This window comes from Phasianus colchicus, chromosome 1 (genome assembly GCF_987193195.1).
Source record: "Phasianus colchicus chromosome 1, bPhaCol1.hap1.1, whole genome shotgun sequence".
In the NCBI taxonomy this organism is placed as follows: domain Eukaryota; kingdom Metazoa; phylum Chordata; class Aves; order Galliformes; family Phasianidae; genus Phasianus; species Phasianus colchicus.
In genome coordinates this window covers 12841104-12855969 of record NC_143436.1, presented here as the reverse complement: position 1 = coordinate 12855969, position 14866 = coordinate 12841104, and the positions used below count along the sequence as shown (strand labels likewise).

The 14866-nt window shown below is 37.9% G+C and overlaps 1 protein-coding gene across 8 annotated transcripts in view; it reads right to left on the bottom strand.

The window, feature by feature from the left end:
• The window catches only part of MAGI2 (membrane associated guanylate kinase, WW and PDZ domain containing 2), a 708093-nt gene that overhangs the window by 235940 nt on the left and 457287 nt on the right, over nucleotides 1-14866 (bottom strand). For all 8 annotated transcript variants that reach the window (XM_090135446.1, XM_090135412.1, XM_090135421.1 and 5 more), the window contains exon 5: nucleotides 6342-6555. In XM_090135446.1, the coding sequence (XP_089991572.1) occupies nucleotides 6342-6555 (214 nt within the window). The remainder of the gene's footprint in view (nucleotides 1-6341; nucleotides 6556-14866) is intronic.

Genomic DNA, 14866 nt, shown 5'->3' with positions numbered 1-14866 from the left:
ATGAGACAGAGAGAAACCAAGTGCACTACAGGCCACCTGACTTTCATATTAAAATGCTTACTCCTTTCCCTTGTTTGTATACCTCAGATTTGACTATCTGCAGAGCTTTGGAGAAACTGATTTTCAAGCAATTTACATGTAGAGAGACAGAGAGAAAAAAAAATGAGCAGTAAAATCACCATTTTGCAATTCATCCTCTGTGGGCTACTTCCCAAACTTCTTGCACAAATGTAGGGAGAGATGCAGAAGGGACTCCACTTCTGGCTATGATGAGAATGAGAGAAGATATGACTGCACTTTGTGTTGCACATCACACTGTTGGTTTGCGTTAGGTGTGCCCGGAATATGAGGTCCTTAAGAGATACAAGTTTGAGAATGCCCTTTTTGTCATCCCAGAGGGCTTTGGGCAGTGATAAGCACTTATGTACTTGTACCAAATACAGTGGTGGTGCCTCTAGGTATTTGTAGGATGCATACGTAAGATTTTTGAAGGAATACATAAATGCCTAAGATCTCCTACAGTCATTTCTGCTGCTTAAAATGCTCTCTTTGACTCAGGCAGATAAATTGTGACCAAGAATGGACCTCATTTCATTTGACTGTCATCTAGAAATCATACAGCTAACTTTGTAGGATTCTTCTCTACTCAAAGGAGAGGCAGAATAATTTATCTTACTTGTTTTAGGGTGGGATTAGGGACCTAAACATATGCTCTTAATACCGTGTTTGTCTCTATGTGTCTTTCAAGTGGTCTCCAGCTGCCATTCTGTAACGGCATTGGGTTTGTATCCTGTCTGCCAGGTCCATGTATATAACTTGGGCTATTACTATACCTTCACAGTAGTGCTTTGACTCAGATCAGGATTCAAGTGAATATCTTAATTTACCCACTCAGTGTCCTCAGAACTGTAAACTTCTTTCATTTGAATCTAATCCAGATGACACACAGCAAGAGCTTGCCTAGTGCACTTCAGCCATTCACAGGAGTGCAGTGCAGGGCACCTGGAAAGAGACACGAATGCAGATGTCGGGCCATCAGCACCAAGTGTTTCGCTCTGCAGTCTGCTGATACTGCTAAAGTAGATGCAGATATGATTTAGTTCAGAAGGAATCTAAACAGGTTTTAACTCTAATCTGGTGCCGTGGACTGAATCCCTGTCACAGTTTGGAGTCAATTATTTGTACTCCTAGAGATAAATTTATTTGAAGTTTCATCTGAAAATACTTCAGTTCATATTTCAGTATTTCAGTATTCTGACACGTGAGCCAAATCACAGTGAGGGAGACAACCACACTTCCTTCAAAAGTGTACTCCTGACAAACATCGACATGCTCCTGCAGTTGTACCCTTGAACATCCTAAGGGATTTCTACTAATAAAAGCACTTATTTTGGGGTAAATGGATTTCACCCTTTGCCTTTGATGAATCAGACTGGAAATAATTACCTCTCATCACTGACCACAAGAAGAGTCTTGGTAAGTGGTTTATACTGATACCTAATGCTGGAAAGCAAGCTAGGTGAATGGAGTCCACTAGTTGAAGGTGAAAGAATATAATACCACTACAGATGGCAGAAGAAAGCTGTTAAAAGAAGAGCTCCGCAGAGCAGCAGAGACATTTGGGGAAAAGACAAGAAATTAGAGCGTGAGGAAAGACAACAGGAGTTTGGCCTGGATGTCAGCATAGATTAAAAAGTGGTTGAGAGTTAAGGAAGATTTAGCACTGGTACACGTTAAGAATGTCTTTAGAACATCAAAATAGAAAAGAATAAAAAAATCAGTATTTGCAAAGTTTTTTCCAGTTCCAGTCCCTCACTCCAAAGTAATGTGTCACAAGGCAAGAAACTGGTTGCAGGAGAAAGAAACTGCAAGTGATCTGTCCTGGTGCCAGTCCCACTGCGCGTCATGCTGAAGGACAAAGACTGGGAGATGTGTTATGCCTAACTGAAACAGACAGATTCAACACAACGTGTAGAGATGGAAAAAGCATCATAGAAATCTATGATCAAATTCACAGGAAGTTGATGATTAAGAATCATCTAGATGATAAAGTCATACTGATACTTGTTTCTTGAAGAAGAGCACATTAAAACTGCATGTGGAAAAAGTCCCTGGAAGGTCCCCTTAATTGCCCATTAATTAAAGTTGCAGAAATAAGCGCAAAACTGAGACATGGCAAATCTCAGTGTTACACACTGATACGCTGATGGTGTAACACAGTTGCAAAAGACCCAAGTTAGCTCCTAAGAGATGGACAGTTACTGCAGGATATGAAAGTACTCGAGAGCAGATAGAAAGGTGTACTTACATGTCAGTACTTCTAGCATATACTGTTATGAAAGACAAAGGTGGTCAAATTCAGCAATGTGGCTACGCTTAACTAATATACTTTGCTTTTTGATGGTGAACTGATGAGCAAGCAGGAAGAGTTGAATATACAACAATTCTTCAGGTAAGCAAGACGCTAGGATAAACATGCTATTCCTGCCAATCAAAAGACTTTCCTACCTTAAAACTTAGAAATGCTGATCCCATTGAAGTCAGCCGCAATATTCTTAGAAACAAACTGGGTCAGATTTTTACTTTTCCAGTCTGTAGCTGTACATCTCTTCAGGTAACACCTGAAATAGCACCAGCTATATTCAAAACATTAATGGCTGTTTTTTACTGAGAGGAGGAAAGTCCTTGGCAGAGACCTATTTTATGGGTGTTTTGTAGTCTTTTACGATGCTCTCATGAAAAGTACTTCTAACTAAAAAAAAGATACTGCAGCTGGTCCAAAAAGCAATGCTGATTGTAAGATCAGGGAAGGAGGTGTTAACGGGGGAAGAGACTTCATATCTGTGAGATGCACAGGAAAGCATTTTCTTAAACTTCACATGTCCAAATTCTCCTAAAAACTATCACTGCAGTTCAAAGATGATCTCTTATAGATGTATTACAGAAGTTTAACTTTATTCTAGACTTTAGTTCTCCTCTAATAAAACAACCAATAATGTTGTATTAGCAAAGTGCTTTGAACAGAGTAAGTTAAATTGATTTTGTTATGGGTTATGCAATGTCCTTGAGACTCTTCATTAAGGCTTAGCTGTAGCTCAGCTTGATGACCGGTAGCTCTTCCTGGCTTAATGTCCTGCACCCTGCAACCTTTCCAGAGAGCTCTGCTCCCTAGGTGGAGAGGGCTGCAGAGAGAGGCAAAATCAATCCTGCCTTTTAGAAATAAGTATAATAAAAACCATGAGAGACCATTTTTGCAGGATGGTCTATGATGTAATGGTGGAAGTGATGGAGCATGCGAGTTGAGTGAGTGCTGGATTTAAGGCTGACTGCCCATTACAGCAGATGCACCAAGATACTTGCTTCTTTTACATTCCCTTCAACACTGCACTGGAACAACACAGCAAACATCGAATGCCTGAGATCCATCAGAGCCAATATCTGCTGACTTTGCAAGGACAGTACAAGGCTCCTCTCTCTAGTAAGTGGATTGAGAGCTGTTGGCAAGGTGAAGTCTGAAGGCTATGGGGAATTTCAGACTTCTTAACCCCGGGAGAGGGAAAAACTAAAAATCATTGACAGCTACAATTTAAACAGCACCGAAATAAGTCAAACTCATCATCTCTATTTAAAGAAGGAAAGAAGGATTAGAACTGATTTTTATATTTATATATAATTTATATAAGTCAGAATATCACCAGAAAAGAATCCAGTTTAATTACTGCTGTTCTCATTAGCATACGTTCCAAATGAAAGTAAAAGTTGGAGGTGAACTCCTATCTGTGTGGTATGTACTTGTATTTAAAAATCTGATTCCATATGTAAGGGAGGCTGGAAGCAACCCAAGCAATGTACTCTTCCTGAAAAACTTACAGTGGTAAATATTATGCAGTGGGCAGGGATGCTCTTCCTGTTCTGTCTGTGAATGCTAATAAAGGTAAACATAGGGTCATGCACCTATGTCAAAAAAAGGGAAAAAAACGAAGAAACAAACTGAGTCATACTCTAAAATGCAACATCCTCTGAATTATCTAGTTAATCTGGTGTTTGATTTTTTCTTTTAGGGCTTAAAGTAGAGGAAATTCCTTCCAGTTGCTTTACAAAATACTAACTGGGCCATTAATGATTAACAGATAAATAATACTGTCTACAGTTATCTTTCTTCTCCCGAAGACACTCCCTCTCTCTGTAAATCTGCCATGTTACTTCTGATAGGAGTGCTGATAAATGAAATCAGATGCAAATTTTAAATATTAGTTTGAAGCAAATGAATGAAATTGCTGTCATTCAGTGTAAGACCTCTGAGTATACCTGTGACAATCTGGAACTTGAGATAGCTTACGGCTTGAAGTCCTTGGGGTTCAACGCCACAGTTCACAAGAGCCTCAAATAAAGTAATAAAAGATGCTGCCTGGTATGACTTTTTTACACCCATCATGATGTACACTTTAAAAATGTTTGGCTTTCATCTATTATTTAATAATCTTTACTACTGTTCGGGGAGATGTTAGACAAATAGGTTTTTGTTGTCTTTTTATCTTTCCGTTTTTTTTTTTTTTTTTTTTTCTTGAGAAAGCAAATGGAGTCTCTTTATGCCATTAACCAAAGTGACTTCTAAACAAAGAGGCAATTTAACAGCATCCCCACGGCATTACATTCCAACTTAACCCTGTGAAGACTGTGCAGTGTGAAAACCCAGATGATCAAATAACTGTTACTTTACTGGGATTCTAGTAAACAATTTGGTAGTTTTACAGACATGAAATATCACATTTTTTTGCAATAACATTATTCAAGAATATAATTTCAGCAGTAAAGAGCCCTTGTAACAGTCTTTCTACCCAGCTTGTACCTCTGATTGATTTCTTTATTTTACATAACGGTCATTTAGTGGAAGTGAATGATGTGCACTGTCAGAATGGTAGTGTAAACCAGAGCTTTTCCAGGATAGGAAGTAAAGTGTAACATCAAATGAATATGAGGAGTGGAACGGCTGCTGCATAGAGTGGCTGGGTTGTTTTCATTCACTGCATTTTTTAGAAGCTACTTATTAATTTTCTGTTAAACTGCCTGCTTCAGTATTTGCTACTTTCACAGTTGGGTGTGTTAGTGATTGCACCCCAAACCCCATCTCTCAAACATAACAGGTTTTTGTTACATCAAGTAAAACAAAAGTACCATATAATTCAGTCTGCTCACTGTTCTCTGTCAGAGCATTCAATATATGCAGAAAAACTCTATATGGTTGTGAGGTAAGAAAGAAACAAAGGTTTAAGCTCACCCTGAAGTCATCCTAATTCTTCTCTGCTTGCTTGGGCAAAGTTACTATATTTATTCTTTTTCTAGAATAAGCACATTTTTGCCCTTTTCAGCAAAGACACTTATTTTTTAACAGATACTGCTCTTTTCAGCCTTACATTTGCCAGAAGCTATAGTTGATCATGTCAGTGTTTAGGAAAAAATAATGTACACAAACTTTATTCTTATCATCTGTTTACGCTTCATGAGATTGTCATAAAATCTAGCATGAAATAAGGGACTTAAAATAAAAGTGACATAGCCAAAAGTTATTTTTACCTACTAGTAGTCAGAATAATGGCTAACACTCCAAACTGTTTGAGGCAGTTCTTAAAGCAAACATGAATGCTACTGCTTCCTCTTTAAGTACTGTTGTGCAGATGATTGCACTGGCTTTTCCTTTCACTTTTTTATGAAACATGAGATAACTCACTCATTTGCTCTATTTTTATTCTGATAATGTGTATTAATGACTGCACTTAGCAAAGAAGGAACTTTCATATCCATTCATTCAGTGAGTTGGCTAATTAACAACAGTAGCAATAGGTACATACACCATACCAGGAAAATGTGTCTCCATGTTCTACATCAATTCTCCTCATTGTCCATTTATCCCTTTTATTATTTCTAAATATATCATGGTCTCCGTCTACTATTCAATGTGTAGAATTTAGCTTTTCTATCTTTCTTCACTTAAATTGGCAAAACTTAACCCTATCCCTCTCTGTCCACAGAAGGAAGACTCCAGTGACCGCACAACTCAGCACAGCAGAAAAGCTCTGCTTTGAAAAGAAGACAGAATGGCTCTACTTGCTGTTATCAAAATGCTAATATCCAGTAACCTATTAAAAAAAAACAACACAACAATATACTTCAATGATGTAAATCAGTAATGTAAGAATTGTCTCTTGTCTCTTGGGAGCCTTGACAAGCCATAACGTCAATGGAGTTTTAGAGTAGAGAAGTGCTCAACTCAACCATACAAACCATCTCACCACCCAGTTAAATATACTATATCTACTAGAAAGAAAAGAAATAACACTCACTCAATAAAGTAGACTTCCCCTTTTTCTGTATAAGCCATTTCCCAGTTATCAGGCAGTGGGCCCAAGTCATCATTCTCTTCAGGCTTTGTTTGTTTTGTTACATCCATATCCTCCTTTGCTTCTTCAGGCTGAGTATATCCTGGTGCAGGGCATGGTTGTGTAGAAGATACTTCACCTGAGACACCTGTGCTCTTGTCTTCATGTTCGCTTGATTCTACAAGAGAAGAAGAATTACAGTTTTTGGATATTTAAATTAATGATGGATGATATGCTGGGTGCAAGTCTTCAACAAACATTCTTCGAACTGTAAGTCTTTAAAAAAAAGAGAGAAATTATTGGATTTACACAGCAGTCCCTCTGATGATACATTTTTTATCTGGAACACAATAAAAGAAAGTAAAGCAATAAAAACAAACTGAAACAAGAAACTAATAAAGAGCTAAGAAATGAGCCAAAGAGTTCTTGCTTGTTTTGTCCCAGGAGTCCTTCCTTCAGCAGTTAACACTGAGCAAAACGCAGCCTCATATCCAGCAGCAATACTGTCTTGTGCCTCATAACTTTTCAGAATACACATCCATCAAGCAAATACCCTGTTTTGCTGCAGAAAACAGATCATTTTCAATTAAAAAAGTAAACACACGCATAATATCCATAGGTAAAGAAAACAATATGACATTTATGACTTCACAGCTATATCTAAGCCATATATAAAGTGGTTGTGATTTCAATCCCAATATAATCTATGGGAGGCTTAATTTTCCACAATGACAAATGCCTCCTATACCCAATGTAATTCTGTGTCATCGTGACCCAGAACATATTGAGGAAGGAGTCTTCCTTTCCTAACCTTTTTTCAGTGCTTGGTCTTTTACTGTTCACTGATATTACTTTATTTATCTCACTACTGGTAACTCCAAGAAAGGATGCTTGAGATAACTTGTCCTACTAAAGTGATTTCCTCATCCTTGGGGATGAATACACTTGGCTGACTGGTCCAGTAGGCATGTGTTTGTATCATTTGGTCTATCTACCGATCATTTTCTCCAAAAATGGGATGGGAACCTGTAGCTTCAATGAGAGAGGCTCTCATCCTTGGACCCTGGATCCTTGTTTTCTGCTGCACTTAAATGGAGCTTGATCATACTGAAGCAGAAAAGTATTTGATCAAATGAACTACAGCTAAAATAAGTTCATATTTTGAATGTATTTGCTGAATCTCCGCTGACTGTGGTTCAATTGGCTGAAATGACCCTACATATTGAGATGAGTGGGCTGGCTGATGGATGACCGCACTCTCACCTCACCTCCTCAGCAACACAAAGAGAAGAAAATACAATGAAAAAATGCTAGGGTCGAAAAAAGGAGATGAACAATGCTCACCAATTGCTCACTATCACAGAATTGTACAAAAGGCTAAAAAGAAAATGAAATCGTTCAGCATGAACACTTAAAAAAAACACACAGGCATGTAACAGTAAAACAGAGCAAGCAGCCTAGAAAATGGGATATGGCCAGGAACATGAAAAGTAACAAGAAAACTTTCTGTAAGTACATTAATAATACGAAGACTAAAAGCAGATTCATTCCAATACGTGGGAAGGAAAGCTAATAACATATGACAAATATAAAACCACAAGGCACTTAGTGCTCATTTTGCCTCAGTCACTACTGCAAAAAGATTACCTATGATTAAATGACTAACATAATTAACGTCAGCAGTAGGGCTAAAGAAATCAGATTAAAATGGACAGAGAACAGGTCAGGTATAATTCAGATGAAGCAGCCATTTGCAATTGGCAGAGCCTGATGAAATGAAACCTAGGCTACTTCATGAACCAACGAAACAGACTCATGACCCGTAGTGAATGCACATTTTGAGATTCTACAGAGACAAAAAACTTCAGAAGGACAGAAAGTCTTGGTTTCTATATTTTAGGTTTCTAGATAGTTTAGTTTGTTAATTTCTGAGCACCTACTCTCCCTCCAAAACAATTAGGTCATTTTGTAAAAAGGAGAAGCACAGCTAATGAAACTGTAATCACAGAATCATAGAATTGCTCAGGTTGGAAAAGACCTTAAAGATCACTGAGTCCAACCATGACCTAACCATACTACCCTAACTAACAACCCTCCGCTAAATCACGTCCCCAAGCACCACATCTAAATGGCTTTTAAACACATCCAGGTATGGTGACTCAACCACCTCCCTGGGGAGCCTATTCCAGTGCTTAACAATTCTTTCAGTAAAGAAGTTTTTCCTGATATTCAACCTAAAAATTTCATGTCTATCTATTTTTAATTCCTAGAAGGACATTGGGACCAGCAGTCAAACCACCTGCACATAAGCTCTTCAAAGGAGGTGGTGAATAATTGTCAAGATTTAGCATGAAGGAATTGTGCCAAACTCTTTTATTATTTTTTTATTTTTTGACAGAGTACCAGATGTTGTTCCTTACAGAGAAATGGTAGACATAGCTATCATTATCTTAAAAAAAAAAAAAAAAAAAAAAAAAAAGGCTTTACAGCCACATGCAGCTCATGCTGCTAAATGCTTGTATTTTAACTACTTGCTACTAGTATTTTATGCTGTTGGGAAATGTGAATCTGTCTGTGGGAACAAATGATTTAGCAAGAGGCACAAGTGCAAGTTGCAAGTTTTGCTTAACTGAATCCCACAAAAGAGCAGTAGGATCCCAGGGGAGATGCAGTCACCTGTTGCTTATGTACCACTCACAAACTTCCCCTTCTTTGGCTTTCCAAAGTCTGCTGCAAAATGCCACAATCAGCTGTAAAAATGGAGATGGGGAGCAAATGTCTAACAGTGAAAAGAGATTCCTAACAAAAATACAGCAGAGGTATAGGAATGTGTGAGAGATATCTATGCTATATATATATACTATTGACTAATAGTAATACTATTCCAAAAGGAAAGCAAGCATAGTAGTTAGGAGGAGTGAGAATATGCGATGTAGATCCTTCCATCTTCAGCTACAGGAGGTTTTCAGCAGAAGCACAGAGCCCATTTTCAAGAATTTAATGTCAATGGAGAATTTTTTTTATTTTTAATTTTGAACAGGTGGATATGGAGAGCATTTTGGTATTATGGAGGATAAATTATCTCTACACGCACCGAGAAAAGGATGATATAATTGCTGACAAATTCATCTCTATAAAGTAAAAGTGAATCTTCATCTGTTTTAAGTGTCATTGAGAGCACTATGAATTGTTCTCTACACAAGTCCTGACCACATTTCTACTGTGGGAATACTGCTGCACAGATTAAACGAGGTCAAGATATAAAGTCAGATAGCACACAGGACAACAGTAGAAAAAATAAACTTGGCGTATGGGTGCACTGTAAATAATAATGGCCAGCCCATTGGTCTGATAGGCATGGTGACATTGCTATGTCCTAGGATTTTAGCATGATATCTGTAATATGTGTTCTTTCTCAGGATCTTATTTTCCACAGGTCTGAAGAGGTCAGATTCTTAGCTTTTGATAGCTGTATTAACAAACTGACGGAAAAAAAATGTGAAAATTAAACTTTGAGGACTACAAGAAATATTTTCAGCCTGTCTCAGAGATTGCTATCAAAACAAAGTGGAAAAAGAGGAACCTGATGCTTATTTAACAATTAAAAATATAATTATGTTAAAACCAATCTTGTGACTTATTAATTTTTGGATCATTATTTTTAATAGTTTGTTTTAGTAATAAAGAAAAAAAGTATCTTGTAAATAAAACCCAAGCAATTACGGAAGAATTACTTAATGTCATTTAATAGCATTTAGTTTTACACAGCGGATGTTCTAATTGTTGTTTATCTGGAATGCATTACAATGGTATTTCATCTTTTTCTACATGTATCTACCCTTCATATATTCCAGAAAGCGTACATATTCACCTTGCTGGTTTTTTTTTTTTTTTCTTTCTCCTGTTTATATATATTCTTACATAACATTTTATTTGATAAAAAAACAGAAGTCCTGGTTAAAAATTGGTAGTGCCTTAAACGTACAACTAAAGCTTGAAATAGTATGGTAATATGCTATGAGCACAAGTATCTATCATGAGGTAACATCTGATACAAATACAAATCCTAACACATCCAGAAATACTTCTGTCACTGAAAAATACAGTTGACTTTTCATCAAGTGAAATCATCTACTGTCTCAACAAAACAGATTACATGGTCCAGTTTTCTAAAATAATTTAGCACAGTATCTCAGTGAATGTTCTGTGAAGTGGCAGAATAGGCACCAGCAAAGCACCAGCAAATTATTCCAAGTGTAGAATATAAGAAACACTGGGGAAAAAAGTCACAGAATCATAGAATGGTTTGGATTGGAAGGGACTTTTAACTTCATAACATTAAATACTCTAAGTCCATCTCTGTAGTATTTCAAATATCAGCAGTGACAAATTTTATTGGATGAGATGATATATTCTCTATACAGCTCTTACACAATATTTTGGCTATTTGTTGAACCTGAAGATACACAAGTGCATAGGATGTGATGAGATGAATCTGAGGGTCCTGAGGGTACTGATAAATGAAATCACTAAGTCACTAGTCACTAGCCATCATTCTTGAGAAGTCATGACAATCTGGAGACTGCCACTGACTGAAAAAGGGGAAACATAACTCCCATTTTTAAAAAGGTAAAAAAAGAAAAAAAGAGACATCTGAGACCTCTGAAACGAGAGTCCAGTCAGTGTCACCTCTGTGCCCAGCACGACCATGGAGTAGATCCTCCTGCAAGCTATACTAAGACACAAGGACAACAAAGAAGCAATTGCTGACAGCCAACACAGTTTCATTAAGGGCAAATCATTCCTGACAAACTTAGACTTAAAATATTAGAAGATAATGGAAGAGCAACTGAAGTTTTCTGCTTGGACCTGTACAAAGCACTGTCCTTCATGGCATTCTTATTTCTAAATTGGAGGACATAGATTTGATGGATGGACCACTTGTGAGATTAGGATTTGGTTTAATGGCCATGCTCCAAGAGTTGCAGTCTATGGCTTAATGTCGAGCTGGAGACTGGTGATAAGTGGGTTCAAGAATTGGTGGTATTGGGACTGGTACTGCTTAACATCTTTGTTGGTGGGACCTTAAAAGTCATCGAGTTCCAGCCATAAAGCCATGGACAGGGACAACCTCCATTCTATATCAGGTTGCTCAAAGCCCCATCCTACTTGGCCTTGGGACACCTCCAGGGATCCTGCTTCTTTGGCAATCTGTTCCATTGCCTCATCATCCTTTTAGGGAAAAAATTCTTCCTAACATCTAATCTAAATCTACCCTCTTTTAATGAGGGTATAAATCTTATGGTTCTTAAGTGTCTTCTATTTTATTTTCTTTCCTCTGGCTGCCATGGCTATGCAATAACAAAAGAACTAGCTTAAACTGTTCTCTAGGACTGCCACACCTTGTGTGGTGATTAACAACACTGGGATTTTAACCTTTTACTTCATTTTCAACCTAAGACATGGAATGATCATTCTGAAACTCTATATCATGTCTTATCCTTCACTTAATTTCAGCCTGCCAGAACTTCCATTCTCTGGGTGCAACTTATCATTACCCAAGTAATGTCAGGTTATTATACATACATAAACATTCTTCTGACATTACATTGGTTCTTTTGTAGTTTGGATGATAAACACTTCATCAGTCAGAAGCGTGAAGCAAATATGACCAGCACACTGTCAGATCATGACACTGGTTGGGAAGGAGACTGACTTAATTCTCTGCAGACACAACCACAACAGTAGTGAAATCTGAATGTCTGACTAGTAGTTTCCTGTTTGACTAAGCATCTTTTTATCACTATTGTCATGATATTTGCAAAAATCTTTGATTTCATTACAGTGTTCATCAGAAAAGCTTTTTCAGGTGCAAGATATCTCATCCAGACCAGTGAATGACAGAAACCTAACTCGGAACAACCAGAAGTCCAGTAATTGCATTAGGAGTGGGAAATCCAGCACTAACTCAAGAGTTGGCCATTTCAACAGCTAAGTACAGATTACTTCTATCATTGCTGTTTTGTAAATAGTAGGATTTCTCATTTAAATTTAGCCACCCAGGCTCCTGTGTATCTGTAGACTGAACTAAACATCCTAGGTTGCAGAGGTAGTACCTAAAAGGAGCACCTGAAACATCTATGCTCTGTTAATCTTTCTCCCTTCTATCAAGAAAGAATAAATAGCTCTAGCAAAAAGTAAGACATTTAGGTGCATCATTTACTATACGATCCATTTCTCATTAGATACTATTGTCTGCTGACAGTACTTGATCCAGGATGAAGGACTGAGATGTCATCTTAAGATGGCCAAACACCTCATCCTAAAGTTGGTTTCTTGTTGGGTTTTAGGATGAGGATAAGTGACAAAAATCAGAAAGAAAAAACACATTTCACAATGCAAGTTAACAAGAAGACAATTATGTATATGGATCAGTCTGTCTATGTACAGAAGTCCAAGGGAACTTTGGCCTGTAAGACAAGGTGTGAATGAAAAACTGAATCCTACTTATAAAACTCTACAGATGCATATATTATTGTCTCAACAAACACTGAAAACTGGTCTGAAAAATCAGACTCAAGGCATAAAGATCTCTGCATCTACAGATGTTGCCTATTGGCCTGATAATAAACAGGTTTATTTCCTTTGGATTCATCTTAGATCTGCTACTGCTTCTGCCTTGCAGTCCTAGGTACTAGAGCAGGCCTTTGCCTGGGCAGCACTCTGATCACTTTGGCAGTTAATAAGATGTAAATAAGATGTAAAGTTGTTGAGTATTTGTAAAAAACGTATCAATGTCTCAGATGTCCTAATAGCTTTATATTTAATTTAAAAAATCTCCATTTAGAATAGAACTTACTTTCTAAACTAACTAAAATAACAAACATATTGCCCTAGTTGCTTCTTTCTAAGAACCAGATAAAATAAAAACAAAAACAAAAACAAAAAAAAAAACCCACAAAAATTAACACGTTCTATTTTCCCTCAGTGTTCAAAGATACAGATGACAAATGCATGTACATTCTAGAGGCAGCTAAGGCTCTGACAGTTGACAGAGAAAATGACTGCAGTAACAGAGCCCATGGGAGCTACACACCCCAACAAAAGCAACGCAGCATGTATGTACAGAGCTGCTTTCTGCAATCCCCAAAGTCCTCAATCAGTGTGACTGAACAACAAAACCCTGCTTATGAGACCATGAGCACCAACACAGGCACTGCTTGTTCTGCTGGCCACACCTACAGGAATCACTTTGTGGGGGGTGAGGAGGGGGAGGAAAGAGGTTGTAACTCCAGTGCTTGTGTGTTTCGTTTTTTAACACAGCACATGCCAGTAGCTGCTTAATCATTGTTTTGGTCACACAGAATTTGCCTGGGAGATGCCAGTCAGTGGTGGACAGTGCAAGGAGAAAAGCAGGTAGACATCTCCCCTTGATCCATCTAGAACTGAATCACTGCACCAGAAATTACTCCTGAGCAATGGTAGGTTAAGTGGCATATTTCAAGTAACTGCAAAGAATGCTCTTCCTAATGATTTCCGCAATACACATCACATACCAAATCCTGCCTTTGCCTCTGTCGCTCTGAAAGTATCCTGGCAACAGAGCCAGTGCTGATGTTTTATGTAAGGATTTCTGGGCTTCACCCATTTCTGCTTAGCTGTATAGGAAAGGCACTAAGTGCCAGGATGCAGGATCCCCAGATGCGGGGAAGGGATGAGCGAGGCTCAAACAGCAACGTGACAGGAACTCCAGGGTGTTATGTTGCAGCCCTCTGGTGTGCAGAATGAGGCCCACTCCCACCACACCACTACCTGCCAGCCCATTGGACACAGAGATGGATTTGGCACTTCCACATAATATTAATCAGCTACTACAGAAAAGCAAGTGGCAAACACATCTGTGGTGGAAGGATAACCAATTCAATATACTTTATAATGCAGAAGGAGAAGAAAAGAACACAGAATCTGCAGTATGAAAATCCTTTTTGCAGTGCTTAGGAGATTAGGTAGTGGATTTATTGTTTCAGATACCTATATGTTTATAGAACTCCTTATCTTCTTATATGTGTGGCTGTCATTACAGACTTCTATTTCAATCATTTATTCCTGAATTTCTAAGTTAACCAAGAATAATTCATAGTTATGTATTTCTCAGAGATATAAATGTCTGAATTCTTTAATTTCCTACTTGAAGAAAAAGTAATTTCTTACATGTTATTTCAGAATCAAAAGGATAAAGTACTTTGAAATGATGACTCGCTGCAGTATTGAAGGGGAAGCTGACTGGGAAAAGCCTGGACTTCTCTCACTCAAGATACCAGTCTGTATCTTCAGCTCCTTTTTTCTGAAGAATTATAATCCAAAAGGTAAAACAACAGTTGCCTTTAGGACTAGACATCTAAAACCCTTATCAGCTTTACGCAGCATCTGAAATGTTGCTGGAAAGGATCCTTCTTGATAGTGTTGCCTACTAAGTTTCATCAGCACTG